The sequence below is a fragment of the Myodes glareolus genome, chromosome 2, assembly GCF_982192425.1.
Source record: "Myodes glareolus chromosome 2, mMyoGla1.1, whole genome shotgun sequence".
Taxonomy (NCBI): Eukaryota; Metazoa; Chordata; class Mammalia; order Rodentia; family Cricetidae; genus Myodes; species Myodes glareolus.
Genome location: NC_142027.1, coordinates 88527009 through 88548638, shown reverse-complemented (window position 1 = coordinate 88548638; position 21630 = coordinate 88527009). Strand labels below are relative to the sequence as shown.

Here is a 21630-nt window from a genome sequence, read left to right as displayed (position 1 = left end):
AGCAACCAGCACTCAGCACCCAGCATACCCAGTACCCAGCAACCCAGCACCCAGCACACCCAGCACCCAACACAACCAGCACTCAGCATCCAGCACTCAGCACCCAGCACTCAGCACCCAGCACACCCAGCACCCAGCACAACCAGCACTCAGTACCCAGCAGAACCAGCACCCAGGAAACTCAGCACCCAGCACCCAGGACACCCAGCACCCAGCACAACCAGCACCCAGCACAGAGTCTGTTTCATCACAAGAGCTCAAATATTTGTTGAATGAGAAGGGGGGAGGGAGCAGAGATGGGCCTGGCATTCTTTCTCCTAATTACACTTCCCAAATGCACGTTGGCTTCTGAATTTCTGATCAGTGATTCAGAAAAAAACCTAGCAGAACCGCCTCGCAGGCATAGCCACAAAGAGGGGGAAGGGCGGGGATTCCATTCCATTTGTCATTCAGTAAGACACATGATGAATTACATGACAGAAGCATGTGTAATTCATCATTTCATCTGATGTTAGAAGCAAAACGAAGCATTATCTTGTACTCCACGTGGGGCTCATGTTTTATTTGCATTCCACAGACTCACAAAAGCTGCCACGAATACATATATTCAAGGGCACAATTTATGTAATCACGCCACTTAAGGAGCAGTTTAAAATAGCAAATAAAATCAAACTGTAGCACTCAGCATCCTTATCAAATGAAAATCACATACGAAAATTGGCTTTTTTCTTTTCAGCGTCAGCTGCGGAGACCAGAAATAAATAGCCCCATCTTCCCGAATGGTGATTAAGGTGTCATCAGGCATAGAGAGGATGCGCAGCATGGGCCTCCCGTAGGACAGCCTCTGCTGGACAGCAGGCAGCAGGAGGGCGGCCTCTGCCCTCCGAGCGGCAGCCTTGGCTTGCTCGGAGTACTCTAGCTGCAGGTATGTGCAGAAGCCGTCCTGGAGAGCAAAGAAAAACTGGTTAAGCCGTGCTGTCTTCTGGGCTTTCAGAAACGCACTTTCCCATCAGGGAATGGATAAAACGCTTTTCTTGGGCATGGATAGAATTGTTAGCACACACTGCCAACTTGGGGAGCGGCAACTGTGGAGTACCTTCAGCTGGGCCTAGAGGTCTGTTGCCCAGCTGTCTGCTGTCCTTCCTATACTTCCTTCCTTCCTGTATGTCTTGCCCTCTTCCTCTAAAGGTGGTTTGGGAGTCAAGTGGGCTTCTCAGCAATGGCGATGGTTGTTTCTAGCCAAGTATGATGCATGACCTCCACATCATGGCCCTTCACCTCAATTCTCATAGGAATTCAGTTTACCCTTTTTTACACATTGAAAGACTTAAGTGTGGAAAAGCCCAGTGCCTCACTTCAGAGCGAATACTTAAGAAACGGCTGGCCAGGGGCTTGTGGCCCTATCTACCTGGCTTCACAGTTCTGTGCCTCCCTTGGGATCTTAGCAGTATACCCACAGAAAGATACTTCAATCTTAAGAAAAGAAAGGTGAAAAAAAGAAAGAAAGAAAAAAGGAAGGTGGCCTTTGAACCTGAGACACGGGGTGGGTAGTTTTGGACTCCAGGCATTTTAATTTCCTATCGATTTCTCCCAAGCCACCACCTTGCTAGAATCTTTCTTTCTGCCCACCGGAACCTTGAGTGATCCCTTTAAAACCAGACGACAGTTGAAAGCATTGACATCTGCAGCTCTTGGTGAATTGGCCAAAGGTCTGAACAGGGATGGCTTACTGCTCAATTTGTCCATTTTTAAACTTAATGCATCCCCAGATAGTGGAAGGCTGTGGATGGGCTCGGTGACCAAGAACGGTCAAAGCTGAAGTCTCTCTTACCCCTTCATCATCACACATTGGAAACTGAGGGACATGATGACGGTGTGATATTGGTGGAAGACTTAGTCTGTGACAGTTCTGGCTCTAGCACCCTCTGCAGGTGCTCGCAGCCTCGGCCACCAGCAGCCGTTGCATCCAAGGGATTTCTCGCTTCCTATTTTCCCTTGGCAATTAGGTGAAGGGGTGGACGTGGCTCCGACTTTTGGGTTTAGGGTGGCCTGTGTGGAGTCTACCCGAGCTACTGAGACTCCCAGGTAAGCTCCTTCGCAGACAGATGTGAGAGCGGCAAGCAAGCACTTCTCTCTGGTTCCGCTTTGATTGGCCAAAGGGACAAAGCCAGCCTCCAAATAATGTGCCATATGCATCCCTTCCCAGCTGTAAGATGGAGTTACAGAATGTAACTTACCCACTGGATGCTCCCCACCGCCTCATAGTCTATTTTCATGAAAAGTTGCTCTATTTGTCCAATACTCTGGGGAGAAAAAAAAAAATGGGTTTGTAGGCTTCGCTAGATTATTGAAGAGGGAGGTACCGATGTGGCGGACTTCAGACAATACCACAGATGCAGGTTTAATGAGGTTTTTGGAATAGATGTCTAAATAACCCCTTTTACCCTGAGGGATGGCCTCATAAAAGCCTGAGATCAGAGATGAACCAGAAAACAGAAAACTCAGGGTGATAGTCACCACGACCTGGATACAGCCTGCCTGTCCAGATCACAGTGGAGCCTGGGAGCTCCACTGGGGGTAGGGTCCCTCTCCCGGCTCTGGGGGAGGTGGCAGAAGCAAGGGCGGTGCAGAATTATGAGTCATGTTGTAGGATGTGAGCCAGCAAGATTCAGCCTGCTACCCTGTAGGTGTGGCGGGAGTGACTTTCCTGGGTTGGGGGTACACCTCTTACCGAAATGAATAGGCCTGGTCCCATGGGCTGCTTGGGGAAACTGAGCTACTCCCTTCTTAAGTTAATCCACTCACTGAGAAACCCATAATGAGCCCCAAAGGATGTGTTAAACTCTGGGAGAGATTAACCGTCAGAGCTGAAAGGTAAAGAGGCAAAAGCCCTGTGTCTCACACGGGCCTTGTGGGCTGAGGGCTTTCTGTCATCGCAGCTAAAACTTGAACCAACACATATGGTTTTCCTTATGACAAGATGAGTTACACATGATGGAGGACAAGCTGTCTGTCAAGATTTCATAATAGTCTCTCCTTGAACAACATTCAACTTGAAGCTCTAAGGTGTGGGTTTGAGGGCTGGCTCAGAGGTTAAGAGAGCCTGCTGCTCTTCCAAAGGAGTCAAGTTCAGTTTTAGGAAGCCACCTTAAGTGGCTCACAGCCACCTATAACTCCAGCTCCAGGGGATCAATACCATCTTTTGGCTTCCTTGGTTACTGCATGCACATAGTGCGCACATACACACATACACACACACACACACACACACACACACACACACACACACACACACACAATGAGGGAGCAGGGAACTTAAAAATATTGCTGCCTCACACAGGGGAATTCATGACAGATATTGCACTATCTACAGCCATTTATGCCGAGTAAAATGTGGCCTGGAACATCACAGAGGAGCCATGAAGTCCTTTATCACTTACTTAACAAAGAGTCATTGATTTCTGGCTGTCTACTCTGCGTTTTATTCCATCAGACCCCGGAGTGGCAGAGCAGCGGCATCTCCCTCCCACATCACCACTGAAAAGAGCGGCTTAGAGATTCCGAGTCACTCCCCTGAAGTCCCTGACCCAGAAATAGTTTTGAGTGTAACAGCGCTCAGTGCCTCCAGCCCTGGATCTTAGCACTCCATGTTGACTTTTCTTCTCTAACAAGAGACTATTATGAAGTCTTGGTGGACAGCACCTAAACAGCACAGATAACTTACATCATGAGTAAAATCTTAGGTGTGTGGTCTATGTGGGAACACATGTTCAGGCGTGCAAGATCATATGTGCCCACACATACAGAGGGCAAAGGTAGGCACCAGGCATCTCCCTCTGTTGCTGTCCGCCTTACTTTCCAAGACATTGTCTTTCTCTGAGCCTGAAGCTCACCAACTCAGTTAGACTGACCGGCCCTCAGGCTCCCATCATTCATCCTCCTGCCCCCACTCCAGTTACAGGTGTGCGCCACTGCTCCTGGCTCTGCACTACATGTACGCCAGGGGCCTAAACTCTGATCCTAGGCTTCCTGCTTTAGCAACTGAGGATTGTGCTCCCCCGCCATCCCTAAAGTATTGCCCACTAAGACTTTGTACTCTACTGAGCTGCCCATGCTTCAGAAAACAGAAGACGGCCCCACCCGTGTTCATGGAAGCCGTTCTCGTTAAGTTCAGGGGGCCACAAAACAACAACCAAACAACAGCAGCCGCAAAGCCAGGAAAGTAGGAGGAGAGCTGTTGGGAACAGAGAGGGTTTAGTAGGAATAGAGGAGGAACAAGGAAAGTGTGGAAAATGACCAAAACACGTTATACACGTTATATGTGTATATGAAATTGTCAAAGACTACAAAGGAAAATTTGAAGAACAATAAGTAAGAAAACATTTTGTATTCTGAGCTAACCAAGAGGATGGAGAATGAGTAAACCATTTGATTCCAGCTGCCAGGGGGGTTGGCAGAAGACTTAAGAGAAATAAGTGGCTGTCTTTGGAATAAAAGCATATATACAATTAGGCAATAATCTAGTAAGAGTATTGTTTTCCTCCTAAGAAAAGTCTCTAACTGTTTCATGGCTCTAGTCTTCCAAGTTGTTTAAAAGCCTTTCCCAAGAAGCTGTCCAGTAAATCCGGCAGGTCTCAGTAGAGAGGTGAGCCATCTACAGAGGTGCTGGGATCTAATTGGCTTGTGCAGCTACAGCATTGACTACACACTCCATGAGCTGATATTTTTAAAGCCGGCTTACTTGTCTGTGCAACCTCATGCTCTGCCTCATTATGCGCTTGAACGTCTCCATACCCAGCAGATGGCTTCCTCTCTCCCCATGTTCCTACAAGTGGAAGAGAAAGAAAGATAAACCATCAGCTGGGAATTTACAGGTGCCATGTTGTGTTGAGTCTAGGAGCTAAAGTCCAAAGAATTGGAGGTCTCATTAGACTCACCTAATCACTGCTGATTTCCAATAGGATTTCTGTGTTGTGTTAACCAGTTAAATCAGTTAAAAATTAAGCAAAATAGAAATAAATTAAATGGGAAAAATCAAAGCAATTTGTTTTTAGTAACAAATTTAATTGTTAATTTTATTAAAATTAAAATTAAATTTAATTTTAATTTGATTGTTAAGAAGTAACAATCAAAAAGTTATTCTTCGTAGTTATTTTATAGAAATTTTAAAAGTTTGTACTTTGTAATGCAAAATCAAATATCAAGAAAAGAATCAAATCATCCAGATAGGCATTTCAAAGTTTACCTGGCTGTGCCTACCTGAAAGAGTGCATTCAAGTGCTGTAGTTCTTCCAAGGTCACTTGATGCTCAATCTCATCAAAAGAAAAGAAAACGAATTATCATCAAGAATGCGAAAAACAGCACCCACTAAATGGAATTTCTGGTCACTGATAATTTCTTTTCCCATAAGGCAGTGGCAGAGCTGAGCTGCTGGTTCTGTTCAGCGCCCAGCCCCAGATTCTGGCATCAGGTTGGGTGGTCTGGGCTGGGACAGGAAGGACAGGGGATGTGAGAGAGGATGAGTGTAGGAAACAAAAGAAGAAAGAAAGATCAGAAGCTGAACTGGAAGGAGAAAGGAGAGAAGGAGAACACTTTGCCTTGCTTCTAAGAACCTGTTCAGTGACCACACCACGACCCAGGATCCCTGCACATTCCGTCTTTCAGGGCTAAGGCAAGTTGTTCTGGGGAGAATAGTTCCGCCATCTTTTCCTGGGCTAAACATTTTGGCGGGAAAGAGCAGGTTTTCTCTTGGTCCGCTTCCCTCAGCTCAGCACACAGATCACCAGCGTACATTTCTCACTCCTGGTCTCTTATCTGCTATACCAAATTTTGTCTTTTGGTTAGTACAGACCCCCCAAACTTCCAGCTTAGAATGAAAGGCAGTGGGTCGGGATGAATTAAATTGCAGTGTAACTTCCCCCAACAGGATCATCTGAAATCCATGTGTGCCTGCCCCCAAAGTGGTGTCCCCCACTAAAAAAAAAAAAAAAAAAAAAAAAACACCTCAGGCTGACCCCAAAGCTATTTTGTAAGTCACTATCATAATAAAATACAAATATCTTTCAAATTCTATCTTGAATGATCCATGGCTATTTTTAAATTTGTTTTCATGGAGGAGCAAAATTGGGAACCCAACTCTCTGAAGATATCCCTGTAGGGGTCTTCCAGCAAAACACAAACCCAGGAGCAGCGACCAACCAGCAGGAGGGAGGATCTGGACAGAGTTTAAAAACACACAGAAGATGATCCCGACAATCTGAGGGGGTGTTTCCATGATCTCAGAAAAGACATTTCAAGGGAGCTAATTTGGTGTTTTCTTCAACCAAATTTTGCCCAGCATCAATTCACAAAAGCTAGTGTGACTTTTCCAGACTCATGGGTCACACAAATGAAATATACAAGCTGAGTTTCACAGGAAGACGAAGCCTTGGGAGGACCAGGTAACTACAGGTTTGAACATATGTGTACACACACACACACACACACACACACACACACACACAGACATTGAAATGACTGGGAATATTGGTGCATGCCTATAATCCCAGCTATTCAACTGGATGAGGCAAGAGGATCACTTGAGTCCAAGAGTTCAAAACCAGACTCAGCAACACAAATAGACCCTGTTTCAGAAGGAAAGCTCAGAGTGTCCATGTGTTACTCTAACACAAACTTCCATCTTTCAAATGCCCAGAGAAACTTTTCCTGTCTTTATTAGTTCCTTAAAGTTTACATTGTCATAACATAATAGGTAGAGAATTGGTCTTTCGCCTTCCTGGATCTCCCATTCCAGAATAAAAGAGCAATTAAAAATAGCAAAATACGGCCCTGCCTCCCAGGAGAGGGCACCCTGGTCTGGAAAGACACCAACTTCCATGCGCTCTACAGATGTGTTAGAAAAACTCTGAGAAAGAGGAGTGAAAGTCTTCATTAATAACAGTAACAGTGGGCAGGATATGCAAGCCAGTGTGACTGCATAATTTATCAAGGACTCTATAGTAATTTTTATTTATGGATAAGATGTGACCCTTCCCATCTAGTCCCCAGAGTCAGCCCCTGCAACGACAGCCTACCGCGGCCACCTCCAGTATCCAAGGAGGATACACTGGCAGCCATTTGGTGTCGGGCAGGGTGTGTGTTCACGGTGCCCTCCAGGTGTTTCTGTGTCTCTTTGCTTCCTGACTATGTGCAACACGCAAACCTTCCCGCCTGCTTCTTCCACCTCCCGTGCAAAGAAGGGACAGGGTGAAGGTAACTAGAGGAGCTTTGTCTGTCCTTGTCAGCTCGCGTTAACGGAATTCCCATTGCCCTTCAGGAAACCGTCTTTAGCTCTCAGAGACCTCATCAAATTTTCATCTGTGACCGAGGAAAGTGAAAATCTAGTGATCGTTAGCCAAGTTCTTTTTGGGAAAAAAAAGGCAGCAATAAACATACGTTTTTGAAAAAACACCACAACAAAATAGGGCCATTATTGTGATGTTCCTTGAAAATATAAATCAGGCTTTCCTGTAATTGCATGTTTTTAAGGCAAATTTGGAACACGAAGCAGAGGAAACATATGTCCCTTCTGGGTGCTCCTGTGCTTGGCAGGGCCCGGAACTTCCTAACTGCCATTGCCAGCGAGTCACATTCGATCACTAAGACACTTGAATGACGTGTTTTCCTACAAATAAAAAACAGGGGGAAATGCCTGACGATTTTATATCCAAACTATTGCGGCTATACAATGATTATCGTAAATAAGTCAGTCTGCAGTCGTGGATGGGACTTTTAGAGACACCAGCCACTGCCAAGCAACGCATTTGCTCCGTTCAAATGCAATTTCGCAGAAAACTACCTGCGTCCTTCCCTGGGAGGCCCTATTAGAGGGAGTTCTAGGAGCCCTGACTCTGCAGTCTCCCCAAGGCAGGCAGGTTTAGATTAGAGTGGTTTTCCCAGAAGGGTTCATTTGCCTGCTGGTTGCTCATTTGCATTGCAAATGAGCTCTTCTATTGTTAACAGCCAAGCATCATTTTGTTCCTTGCAGTAAGAGTCTCCTCTGTCAGTGTGGTTTACGGATAATTTCTCTTCTACGACAGGGGAATTGACTAATTAATTGAATAAAGTATCCCTTTGAAAATCTATTTCTTCCTACTGGGCCTTCCTGCTCCCTGCCTCTGTCTCAGGATAGCTTCCCTTTTGAAAATTAAGTATTATAGGAGTGGGGAGGAGGGACGGGTGGATGGATGGATGGAAAGAAGAAAGGCAGGCAGGCCAGCCTGTGTCATGAGTGTCTGTCCCTACAGTTTCAGAACGTAAACAGGACCCGGAAGTCCTAAGAGTCAGAGAGGAGGACTCCAGAAGGGCAGGGAGACGGTCCCGAGGGGAATGAGCTTCATGCAGTTATGATTAGTCCTATAAACTGAATCTGAAGTAGTTCCCAAAGGCTCAGGGATCAGTCTTGATTCCAAGCCCATGACACTCTTGGGAGGTGGTGCTGGCATCTAAGGGGCGGGGCTTAGTGGGCGGAAGTTAAGACCTTAGGAATGTTTAAGAAATATTGAGAATCTGCATTTGCCTCCCAGCAGCCATGAGGTGACTGGGACTCCTTTGCCACAGCCCTCTCCTCAGTGGACTGCGATGCCACAGACCCAAAGCAACAGGCAGGGCACGTTTCCCGTGGACTGGAACTTCGGACGCGGGACTGAGTCGCGATAAACCTTCGTTCCTCGGAAGTCGTTTGCCCTGGGCACTGTGGCAGCAATGGGAAGCTGGCACAGCTGTGAGAACACTTTTTAAAGAAGAGAAATCGCCATATGAGTGAGGGGGAAAGGCAACAAGTGGTCTGGAGTATTGTATCTAAGGCCTTTCCGAATCGCAAGGATAGGAAGCCTTTACAAAGACTGTCTTGGGGCCCGGAGAGGTGGAGAGGTGGGTTAGTGGTTACCAGTCCTTGTTCTTACAGAGTACCTGGGTTTGATTTCCAGAACCCACATCGTAGCTCGCAAACATTTTGTAGCATAGTTCTAGAGGATCCAGTAGGCACATACGTGGTACACATACTCGCATGCTGACGAACATTCTTAAACATAAAATAACATTTTTTGAAAAAAATCTAAAAAATAAAAATAAAAAAAGTACTGTCTTGCTTTAGGAAGGTTGAGACTGGAGGGTCAGGAGGTGTTCAAGACCAGCCCGGGGCTACACAAAAACAAACAAATCATTCAAAAACATTAAGCCAAAATCATCATTTTTTTTAAAGATCTATTAGGTGTCAGAAGATCAGTAAAGTGACTTCAATGTTAAAATAATTCACACAGGCTCAGGCATTCCTTCTGCTATGGTGTAACTGTCACTGAGTTTCGTGTGCATTTTACGTGATGGTGGCAATTACTAGCGTATCTGGCCTCCAGCACATGTCACACACACAGCAGGTCAGATTGCCCCAGCCACCCCTGCCACATTCATCTTAGATCAGCGAGTAGTTTTGCTGTTTCCCAAATATGTGAGCCCAGCCTTTCACAGTGAGCAGAGCTCTCTGACCGACTCTGGCGTCGCTGACTCTGGTGAGAAACCAGAGCTCCTTGAGCCCTTGGGATTTTGTGGTTGTTATACAGCATTACCCGGGCAATAGATAGCTGATACACTATCTATTAATGCATGCCAATACTTGATTGCATCCCAGACCTGGAATATCACTCCCACTAGAGGTATGTATGCATGGACACACAGATACAACATTTGTGAAATGCATTTGTCTTAAATATGTGTAAGGCCCTGTGCGATTTTGCTCCCATTTAATTTTGCGTTTTTTCCCCTAAGTTGGGATCCTTGATCTACTAAACTGATGTCATAGTCCAGTGGTGGGCCAGAACCTGCAGTTTGGAAGCCACAGGATGCTCTGTAAGAAGACTTTGTTCTGTTAGCAGGTGGGACTCAGTTATCACGGAGCTCTCAGCTGTAAATCAGGGGCACAGCGGGCACTTAACTAATGTGTGAGACAAGCTTACAGCTACAGGCATCCTGAGTTTGCCTCCATACCCCCTCCTCCACCTCCAGGATTGGACCGTCCCCTTTCAGGACTTCAGAGGTACCACTATGACGTCTCCTTCAAGGACATTTTATGAGTCATTATTCCTGGCTGCAACTAATGAATGAATCCTTGGTAGTGCCGGCCGTGATAGTGGCTGCCTGGCTGCCCCCCCTCCCCCCCGTCCCTGACAGACCTACCCCCAGAAACAGGAATGTCCAGAGTCTGCAAGACTGTCTGAGTGAGGCCCAGAAGGAGGTCAGGAACCTCACATATCAGGGATGGGGTCTGCTATGCATAGGTGCCCAAAAACCATCTGAACAAACTACAAGATCTCATGCTTCTGGATGAACTAATTGACAAGATCTCACACTTCTGGTTTTTATTTTATCTCCAAGGGAAGGAAATTCAACTTGATTCTTTCTACCTTTAAAAGTCTAGCCCCACGCGTCACCAATCACGTCCCCAATCAAACTGACGGACTGCAGAAGAGGACACTGTGGTCTGGGTGTGGTCTTCACATCAGAGGTTCCCAGTGTGGCAGTGTTAGGCTGTGAGACCTTTAAGAGGCGGGGCCTGGCGGAGAGTAAGGAGGTAGAGGAGTGCTCACGTGATCTGATCCGTTCTAGAGAGAGAGGAATCATATCTTCTGCATGCTGCCTGCTGCCTGCTGCTTCTTCCCTGCCACAGTAGAATACAACCCACTTGGTCCTCTCCAGACACAGGGAGGGGAGGGCTTCTGGTGCCACAAGAACCACGAGCCAAACAAACCTCTTTATGTATGGCACAATGTCAGACGTTTTGTTATAGTAACACAAGCAGGCTGGGGCAGTGGAATTCCACGCTGCGTGTGCTTCAATGGCATCAAGAATGGTCCCCACCTTAATGGCTCTCCCCGCTGACTGAAACAGATATCCCAGTTGCCACCACACTTCTAGCTATTTAGCTACTCAGCCTTCTCGGACAACAGCAGTGTCTTCAAAGGACTGAGAGTGAACTGTCTAGAAATGTCGTGGGAACAAGAAGAGGGGAAGGATGAAGTACAATAGGAAGAAGCCAGCCTAGGGTGGTGTGAGCAAGTTTGGGCTCCGCAGAGATGAAAGGAATCTGGTATTCCTAGTCATAAGTGGAGGACCAGTTCACACGTGGGCAGGTCCTAGTCACAAACCCAGGCCAGTTCACACGTGAGCAGGTCCTAGTCACAAACCCGGGCCACTTCACACGTGGACAGGTCCTAGTCACAAACCCGGACCAGTTCACACGTGGGCAGGTCCTAGTCACAAACCCAGGCCACTTCACACGTGGGCAGGTCCTAGTCACAAACCCAGGCCACTTAACACGTAGGCAGGTCCTAGTCACAAAACCCCGGGGCCAGGTCCTCCTGCCTACTTTCTTCCTGGGCTCTTTGCTGCCATCTGTCAGTGAAGGCAGGAGTCTGACGATGTCTTCATTTCCTACATCCAAAGCCAATATTCTGCCCCACGGACAACTCCGGCTCTTGTCTGTTCCAACATAAAATTAAAATAGCTCCTGCGTGCTTGTTTTCCCACAGGGAATTTAAATCCACTCCATTTTTAGGCTGTCTCTCTTGTTTGGCAATGACATCATCTGACAGTCCTCTGCACTCCCGGCTATGTGCCCGCTCCCACACCCCCACCCTGGGAGTTTCTGATCCTATCATATTTCTGACATGGAAAAAAAAAAGCAACCAGACCCAGTGTGGTCCTAAGCAATACTTCCCAGGGAGGTACAGATCTCAGACAAAATCCAGGCTATGCCATCTCCATCTCTCAGTTACGCTCAAATGGTTCTGTATTCGCAGGGATTCATCTTTCTCTTTAGAAACATCCTCCAATTCCTTTGGGGTGGGATCTCTGGACCTTATAGTGTTTCTCATCTTAGCTTTTTAAAGGACCATCCATGAAGCTGCCATCCCAAAAGATGAGCTGGTTTTAGGAATCTGCTGTGTGGTACGGTATAGTGGCCAGAAGCATACTGGACTGTGCACTTAAAATTTACCTAATAGGGTGGGCCTCTAGCTGTGGTTAGCTCAGTTGGTAGAATGTCCCCTACCATGCACGGGACCCTGGGTTTGATCCCCAGCATCTCATAAAAGAGGTGTGGTAGAACATGCCCATAATCTTGCACAAAGGATGTGGAGATGGAAGAATCAGAAAGTCAAGGTCATGCTGGGCTACATGGGGAATTTGGGGACAGCCAGAGTTATGTGAGAGCTTTTAAACAAACAAACAAACAAACAAATGAACAAGTGAAGTGAGACTCATGGTTAGGGAATGCTCCTAATCCGTACACAGAAGGGTTTCTGGGGACTTTTAGGGTTGATGGATATCTGTTAGCCTGACTGTGGGGAGAGTTTCACAAGCCCCAGTTTATGTTCAGATTCATCAACCGTGTGTGCTGGACGTGTACAGTTTACTGTACTATTGTACTACACGTAAATCACACCACAGTAAAGCTGTCTAGAGAGAGGAGACTGTAAGCGGCAGCTATGTGAGTCAACTGGAAAGGGGACCACAGATTCCCAGGAGGCCCCCACAGCTGGGAGTCTCAGCGTGAGGCAGTTGGTCACAGGTGTTTTTACCGTGTGCATTTCACACTCTGACTCAGCACTCATATAGAGAGCCGACGTCCCATGATGCACTGCCTGTGTTTACGCTGGAAGACACACTCAGATGCTGCCTGCCATGTGGAGTTAGTTTTGATGGCCACCATAACCCACTCAATCAATTTCCTGACCCGCTGGTCTTACCCACGGTTTGATGACCCTGCACACAAGAAAGCTCCTCTTGATGCATTATCCATTATGACGATGACAGAAAGAACCAACCCCAGTGTTTATCTCCTTCCCTTTCCAACCCTACCACTCAGCACAGGCCCCGTTTCTGCTCCTCAGCTGCTGTGGGCCGTAGTCACTTGTGTTCTTTCCTCTGTTTCCCAGAGTCATAAGAAACTTCTACCCATGCCTCAAGCCCCATCTCCAGTGTTGCCTTCCCTACAGAAGTTTTCTCTGGGTCTCTTGGTCATTTTCTGCTCTTTGGGAGCATGTATATGATTTTCAAATACCTGACTTCTTGCTTCCTAAAAACTGGCTGGAGTCCATCATCTGCACAGATCTTGGTATTTCTGAGTTGTTTCCCAGATGTTTATCTTTAAATGGTCTCGGTTGAAGATAGTATGGAAACTACTATCCTCCTTGGACTCATTCTAAACCAGAGTAATCGTGAGACCTGGTTACGATGTGCTTATTATCACCCCGGCGGACAGTCTCGGTCTGCATTCTGCTGCTGCGATAAGCACCAGAACCAAAAGAGCTTGGGGAGGAGAGGGTTTCTCCGGCTTACAGCTCCCAATCGCATTCTTTGAGCAGAGTCAGGGCAGGAGCTCAAGAAAGCAACCGAGGGGCAGAAATGGAGGCAAAAGCCACAGAGAAACACCGTTTACTGGCTTGCTTTCCTTGGCTGGCTTACTCGGCCTGACTTCTTATATAACCGAAGACCATCTACCTAAGGGTGGCACCATCCACAGTGGCCTGGACCCTCCCATATCAATCATAAATTAATTAAGAAAATGTTCTACTGGTTTGTCTACGGTCAATCTAATGGAGGCATCTTCTCAACTGAAGTTCCTTCTTCCCAGATGACTCTAACTTATGTCAAGTTAACAACAACAACAACAAAAGCCACAAGGACATAAACACTGACAAAAACACCTCTACCTCTCTTTTGTTCCTTCTGTCTTTGCTCAGGACCAAACCAAAGACCTTGTGTTTGCTAGACAAGTGCTGTACCATTAAACCAAAACCCATGTTTATTTCTTAAAACCTTACCATGCTGCCACCTAAAACCACCTTTGAGGCAAAACTGTACTAGCCAGGTCAAGTTCTGGGATAGAGTCTGTTAAGTGTGGTTTTCTCCAGGGCTCAGCTTATGTGCCCTCTGTATCAGTGTTTGGGACTTGGGTCACTGGAATTTATTTAAACATGGATAGTATCAGCATGGCTATAATTTATCCAAGGATCTAAGAAAAAAAATGGAGCTGGGCCTTGGAAAGGACAGAATAGAGAGCTGGTCCTTGGAAAGTTGTGAGTGGGGGTAGTGGTTTAAATGGGTATGGCCCCCATAGACTCATGTGTTTCAATGCTTGGCCCATAGTGAGTGAAATTATTAGGAGGTATGACCTTGTCGGAGGAAGTGTGTCACTGTGGAGGCGGGCTTTGAGGTCTTATATGCTCAGGTTACACCCAGTGTGACACACAGTTGCTTCTGCTGCCTGCAGATCAAGATGCAGAACTCTCAGCTCCTTCTCCAGTACCATGTTTGCCTGCACACCTCCATGTCCTGCATGATGGTAATTGACTGAACCTCTGAAACCGTAAGCCAGTCCCAAATAAATGTTTTCCTTTATAAGAGTTGCTGTGGTCATGGTGTCTCTTCACAGGAATAGAAACACTAAGACTGGGTATGTGAAGGAGAGAGAAGAGAGGCGTAGAGGGTAGCCAGGCCCTGGGGAGCACCTAGAGGTGTTCTTATAGCCAAGGGGTAGGCACCAAGCAGATGCAGAGGGATCTGATTATGGCCCCGGGTTTTCACTGTGTCGCTGCAATGGGTGAATTCCTGATATGCCTAGGGGCCCAGCCCCAAGCTCTGCTAGAGATTGCCCTGGGGATGAGCGTCCAGTCCATTGGCTCCTTTCTTACCTTTTCAGCCCTCAGACTCTGGGTCAGGTCTGCATGGTGCAGAGGTGTCTTCCTGAGTGTAGGCTCCTGAGTGCTGACCGAGTGGCTGCGCATCCTTTCTCCAGTGAGGCAGGCCCGCAGCAGCCAGGCAGGGGGCTCCACACTCTGATGGCCGGACTCCCCTGAAGGCTGAGGCCTTGTGGGAGATGTCTGAGCTCGAAGCATCACAGGCTCCCCCAGGATGGCTGCTGGTATCAGGATGCTGCACAGACACCAGACAGATAGAGTTCCTTTAGGGGCCTCTGAAGGACTGAGACTCACCTGACCTGGAAGGTGTGTGCATTACTCTGGGCAGCCTAGAGAGCCATGACTTTAGATAGGACTCTCAAATTCAGAAAAGGCCTTTAGGGGTGTGAGGGGCAGAGTCTCTATCTTAAGGGATCAAGAGGGGAGGCATAAATTGAGCCCTTCTCATTGTGGGAAGAAAGGGAAGAAGAGCAGGAGGAAGGGTTGATCCTAATACCTATGTGTTCATAAGTAGTTTCCATTCCAAACAGAAAATAGCAAGGAAGCAAGGATGCATCCAGGCAAAATCTGTGCAAGTGAAGGATCGTAATTAAATAAAGTCAACAACAAAGTGAATCTGACACCTATTTCACGATCATTTTTATTGTAGTACATGGTAATTAGATATAAACGATGGGACGTTTAAACAATAATCCTAATTACAGTTCATTTTGCCACAGTGTCATGGAATCCCTCGTGCGGCCTGGAGTGGCTGTTTCACCCAGAGAGGGTTTACATCACACAGAAACAGAGACGGTGATGGCTTGTAGACTTCTCTTCTGAAGCCCGGAGACCATCAGGTATTTGCCCCTAGGGTGGCATCCGCTAGTCCCCTGCTAAAACTACAATGCAAAAGTCTTGCTTGCTTGATCTTCTGATAAACATAGACCAGAGAGAAACTCCCCTCTTTGGTGGCCCAACAAGGCAAAAGGAGCTTGTAATCCCATTTCTCCTTGTCTTAGGAGTCAACAGATGAATTATTCCATGGAGAGGCTTTGCTGAGGGCTGTCAGCCATACCACGGTCTCCTCTGGCCCCGCATTCCAGTTAGCCACCAGCCCACCGAGTTGAGTTCTGTCTTAGGCTGCACTGAGCACCTACACCATTCCTTTTCTACCTGGTCTCAACACCCGCTAACCCCCCCACCCCCAGCGCCGGCATCTACTCTCTGCACATGCCCAGTCCACAGAGACACAGGAAGTATGTCAAAGAAAGCTGGTGTGAGAAGGAGCTTAAAGAGCGCTGAGCAGTTCAGACAAGAGCTAATCCAAACCATCACAGGGGTGCGTTTGTACGGCAGTCAGATCAGAGCCAACACGGGCGCCCCGGGCTCCCTAGAATTCTGTCTGCCAAATGTGCTTGCAAGGCTGGGAGACAGCAGCCTGCTTCAGATCATGAGCTGGCATGCCCTGGTTGCCCATGGCAACCCAGCTGTACTGGCGTGCTAGCGTTTGTAAACGTGTGTGGGCTTAAAATGGTATTATTGATTCTGTCTGAAAGACGATAGTCTGATTTGTGTATAGCTCGGAATAAATTAATCGTTATCCTTTACAGCCAGCGGAGTATGACTTTCCTTCTTCCCCACCTCGCCATTTTTAGTTGAGAGACAGCAAATTGCAACAGCAGATGCGAGATGAAATGTTTCCCATAACAACCACAGTAGAGGAATCAACATCCAGAGGACCCTCCTGGAGAGCCGTCCAGGCGTCGCTGAATAAATAACAAAACGGAAGGGAGTGGGAGGGAGCCAGCGCTGGGGCAGCCTATTCTAAACGGACTGCAGGGTGTAGAGTGAACGACAATGAGATGCAGCTGTGGAGAGAGAGAAACGATGGGTCTGCCCTGGGCACCCTGGCTCCGCACTTGCTGGGCGTTTTCCTTCTGTTGTCTTTAACATGCTGAATATCCCTGGGCAGACTGAGGTACCCCTGCTCCAATTCTCTGTCCGTGCCCCCTCCCAGGAACTCTGCACATCCTCCCATGAAAGCCATCCTGCATTGTCCTTGGCCATGGCCTTGGTTTTGTAGCTTGCTTTGACTAATTTGACGAAGTGGCAGAGAGCCAGTTCTGAGATGAGACTTTAAAGGGCGTTGAGAGTTGTCCTGCTATGCTTCTGTTGTCCCCATGAGAAGAGCCTGCCTGGGGAACCTCTGCGCCCATCAATGGGAATGCAAATGAACACATGGTGGACAGCCACTATCCCCACCAAATTCAGCCACCAGACCTCAGCTTGGAGAGCTTCCCAGTCAGTCACTCCAGCCAAGCTGCAGATACACACCCAGTGCTGAATGCAACCGAGGTTTTGCGGATGCTTCTTAAGAAGCCGTAGCTGACTAAAATTGCCCTTCATCTGTCTCCAATACCATGGTCATCAGTGATGTCATTTGATTATGGTTTGCCCACAAAGACCCACTGTGATCAAAAGTCCCATTTGCAGGGTGGCAGTGATGGGAAATGTGGTCATCAGAGGCATGAGGTGGTTCACAGGCGAGTTCTTTAGAGAGCCCTCTGGAAAGGAGCAAGTCTGGCCCTTGTTCTCTGCTCCCGGTTTGAGGTATAAGGCTTGGCTTGGCCCTATGCACACTTTTGGTGTTATCTTTTAGAGCTGGAGGAGGTGAGGCCAAGGGGTGATCTTTGTTGAGCCAGCACCATTGTTGAGCCTCACACGGCTGCGAATGAAATTTCATGCATTATTAGAATCTCAAGTCACACCGGGTGTTGACTGTGCACTGCACCCTGAGACACAGCTGTCACTGCTGGAGCACTGTGGAGACCAGTGACTGCGAGAGGCTCCAAGAGACCCACAAGAGTCTCAACTACCTTCTTCTGTGCTTAGGGAAGCCACCCAGAGATGAGTGGTGAGAATGGATGGCTTCATCCCCCTCAGAAGGTCCTGTGAACACTGCCCTCTGTCCAGCCCAAAATGACCGCTGTCCTCCGTCCTTCCCACTTCTCGGTGGCTCATTTCAGACGTGACCGCACGACTCGACTTTGACCGCTTACATTTGAGTCGATGCCTACAGAGTCGCTTTTTGGACAAGATTGCTGTGTCTGAGACAAAAAGAAGAAATTTTCTCTTCACTGAATCTTGGTGGAAATGCCCTTCTTCCACCTTGCAGCTGGGAAAGCTCCATCCCCAGGTTGATGTTGGGAAATAGGTACTTTTCTGGATGTTTCGGCATGGTGAGTCCAAAGCTGGTTCTTGTGGCTCCGCAAGATTAGGGGATGTTTAGGCCATAATTCAACGGTTCATTTAATCTTATTTGAGGAAATTGCAATTGTTCGCTGCCTCAGGCACACTGGTGGTGGTCTTATCACTAACTTAATATTATGGTTGCAACAGTCAAGAAGAACACACCTTTTTCTTCCATAGAGAGAGCATGTCACCTTAGAAGATTCAGGTCGGGCTTTTTTTTATTTTGAAATCAGGATCTTGGATAGGTCAAACTGGCCTCAGTCTCTAGATGCTCTTACCCCTGGAGTGTTAGAATTGCGGGCATGTGCAACCAGGTGCCTGCACACGTTTGGCAAGCATTTTGTCAACCCTTGGCAAGTGAGGAGGGGGCTGGGGGCTTGTGCATATTCTAGAATTTATTTTCCTGTGAATGTGGAAGAGACTCATGGTAGGGCACGAGAGAAGAAAAAAAATAGAATCATTGTGGTCAGGAGAAGATTAGAAACTGACACAGAAAAGAAAAGAATCCAGGGTGACCATTTGTCCCTTGAGCAAGCGGCTTCTGAGGCCATGACTGCTGCGTCTGTGAAGGGTTCGGGACAGCCTTCCACTTCTCTGGATGGTCCTCTCTTTATCCAATTAATGCTTTGGAAAGAGCTTTAATTCAGCATTAATCAAAAGCTCTCTTATTTTCAGGATTGACTCCAGTTCAAGTGTGTGTGTGTGTGTGTGTGTGTGTGTGTGTGTGTGTGTAATCAAGTTTTCAGGGCAGAGGGTCTGATTATGAGAAAAATTTCCATAGCAACAGCCAGTTAAAACACAGAGCTGGAGCCATCTCTGGGCATGTTGATCTTTCCAGGCTCAGGGGGAGCTGGTCACCGTGAGTGAGACAACCTCCCTCCATCTTCCTTGACAACATAAACAGTTACCTTCCTTACGTAGCCTGCTTTTACAGTAAACAGATCCAGGCCTATACCCCAAGCTAAAAACATTTTATGAGAGTTTTCTTTTTCTTTTTCTTCAACACAAGCAGAAGTAACTTCTCCCTTACCTGTTATCCTGGGAAGTTTCTAACCTTCCCAGAGCAGAGCATGGTCTCAGTCTCCAGTTCATGGTAGCAGGTAGCAAGGGTTCCCAGGACCCCTTCACTGAAGCTGTGCCCACTCAGCTCCTTGGAAGTTTTAGCTGACCAGAGGGATGTTGCATGTAGAAAACTGTGCTTTCTCGCTGGGAGCAGCCCACGTTGATGAAGTCTGCCCAGGAAAGAGGCTCCGGTGCCCACTGTCTGTGCCAGGATCTGTAACAGAAGGACCCGCAGGCTGTAGGTCCCTCCTTCTTCCACTCCTCCCCGGTAATCCCTTCACAGGTGTCAGCAACTGATAGCCATGTGACACTGTGGGACAGGAGGGACGTGAGGGAGGGAACAGCTCTGACACACGTGGCACCTCAGTCCAAGTGTGCTCAACGTGAGCGTGACACACAAGGTACCATCTCGCCGCCCAAGACTGGACCCTGCTTATCAACCCTCCTCTCCCCCAACTTCCCCATCTCCCATATCAAACCTCAGTCTGGAGGCGGCTTGGGATAGAAACTCCGCAATCACCCGAAGCCCTCTTCCTCCCACTATAGACAGCCAGCCCCCCATTATGTCCTGATGGCTTTACCTCTACTGCAGACCCATCCACACCCCCAGTCCTCTCAGGCTGGCAAACCCTCCTCGACTCACGTGGACTTTGGCACAGACTCCAATGACTCTTGCCGTCTGTCTACTTCTCTTCCTGATAGAACAGATGCGATTTCTTGAGGCGGATATGACGTGATGGCAATCCTCTCAAACTCTGCCATACTTTTCATCTCATTGGAGGAAAAATTCTAAGACTTTACCTTACTATGGCCCCAGAGGCACCTCCGTCCTGTCTGGCCCCTCCCCTTCCCCTTCTCTCTGCGCTCATTCCCCAGCCAGGAGACTCTTTTCCCCCATAGCAAGAGTCTCCCCTCCTCAGCCACAGCCACCAGTGACAAACTCAATGCCGCTTCCTCGCACCCTTAACCCCCTTCCAAGGGAACAGTTGTCCCTTTAGCCCGTTTGATGTTTTTCCCCCTCCAGAGTTCCTCGCTGTATTGAGAGTTCATGGCACACTGTGCATGTATCTTAGACACGTGTGTGTTTTCTGTCCTTCCTTTGCTGTCACATACAGTACTTATTTAGTCGTCGTTTCCCCCTTCACAGCATAAGAGCCATGAACATGAATTTATCTTTTCATAATGAGTCCCCAGAACCTAGGATTATGCGTGTACGGCATAGTTGAATAAATGAGCAAGCAAGGCAGGGAGTGAGCGAGCAAGCGAGTGATGTTTTCCAGTTTGCCAACAGCTTCCGAAAACTACGAAACCCTTACAATAATCCTGAAGTGTTGCTCTCACTCCAGAGGAAGAAAGAAGCCCAGAGGGGGGTGGCTCACTTCAGCTTCAGTGGTCCCTGTGGTAGGATCCTTCCTGTTTGGGATGGGCTGGCTGAGCTCAAACCTGGCTGTGGGCTCCTTTGACCTGTTCCACACCTCTGTCACTGATGGCCTCCCACAAACTCCTATAGAAAGGGTAGGGATGCACTAAACGTTTTTATTTAGATTTTTAAGGTCTTGAGTTTCATATATGAGTGCTGTATTTACAACATTTCCAGACCCCCTATATCCACTCCCTCTCTGATCCATGACCTCTATTGTTTCGCATACATGCGCGCGCACACACACACACACACACACACACACACGCACACACACACACACACAGACGCACACGTCTGCTCAGTGTTGGTCATATGTACATGTGTTTAGGACTGATCATTTGAGGTTGGATAACCTATCAGGGAGCTCGGTCCCGGAGCACACGCATTCTCCCTCAGCAGCTGTTGAACGCCTGTAGCTCTTCACGCAGAGGCGGGGCCTTGTGAGGTTCTCCCCCACTCTGCCCACCCCGGATGCCACCTGGTGTTGCCACTATGCAGGCAACCATAAGCTTGAGATTTCGTGGGCATAGCTTTCCTGTCAGGTCTGGAAGCCACCATAGCTGCCGCTGTCCCGGCCCTCTAAATCTTATAATCTTTCTACCCCCTCTTCTGCTCTTTTTAAAATCTTAGGTGCTATAAATTCATCCTTACCCAGTACAGAGCTCTGTTAAGGCCAGGTTTGCTGTGGTGACTTCTGCTTTGAGTTAGCTGTGTTTCCCCTGTGCCTCAGAGGAATGTTCTCCTGTCCAAAGCCCATTCCATTCCAGGTAGAAAGAGGAGCATGGGCTTCACTGACTGTGTGTGTGTGTGTGTGTGTGTTCCTGCAATAGCACTTTGATTAGCAGTGCCAATAAATTAGTTTTACATCTCTCCCATTTAAAGAGCTCCTTAGCGTGAGCTTACAAAAGTGTTATCTTGAGCAGACTGCCAGACGGCCGAGCAACAAGAAAGTAGGTTAGAAAATGGCGAGATCCCATTTCTAAGAAACGTTTGACAAATTAGCTAACAGTGGTGGTGCCTCTGCGTCCCCCGTCCCCATAGTAACCAGCACCGCTTTGAAGTTGTCTACTAGCGTTTTGGATTGAGATTTTCTAGCCTACTCTTTCACTTAGCAAGGTGGCAGGACTGTTTCTAGGTCAGTGCCAACCGAAATGTGCGCGTGACTTCCCATTCTGAGG

General features: G+C 47.7%; 1 protein-coding gene across 1 annotated transcript in view; it reads right to left on the bottom strand.

Moving 5' to 3' along the window:
• The window catches only part of LOC125390412 (cilia- and flagella-associated protein 337-like), a 118001-nt gene extending 98748 nt beyond the window's left edge, over positions 1 to 19253 (bottom strand). The window contains exons 1-6 of the mRNA XM_087902726.1: positions 18998 to 19253; positions 14728 to 14968; positions 5260 to 5313; positions 4742 to 4825; positions 2238 to 2303; positions 713 to 943 (exon numbers count right to left, since the gene is read on the bottom strand). Coding sequence (XP_087758852.1) covers positions 713 to 943; positions 2238 to 2303; positions 4742 to 4825; positions 5260 to 5313; positions 14728 to 14968; positions 18998 to 19059 — 738 coding nt within the window. The 5' untranslated portion in view covers positions 19060 to 19253. The remainder of the gene's footprint in view (positions 1 to 712; positions 944 to 2237; positions 2304 to 4741; positions 4826 to 5259; positions 5314 to 14727; positions 14969 to 18997) is intronic.
• Between the last annotated feature and the right edge of the window lie 2377 nt (positions 19254 to 21630).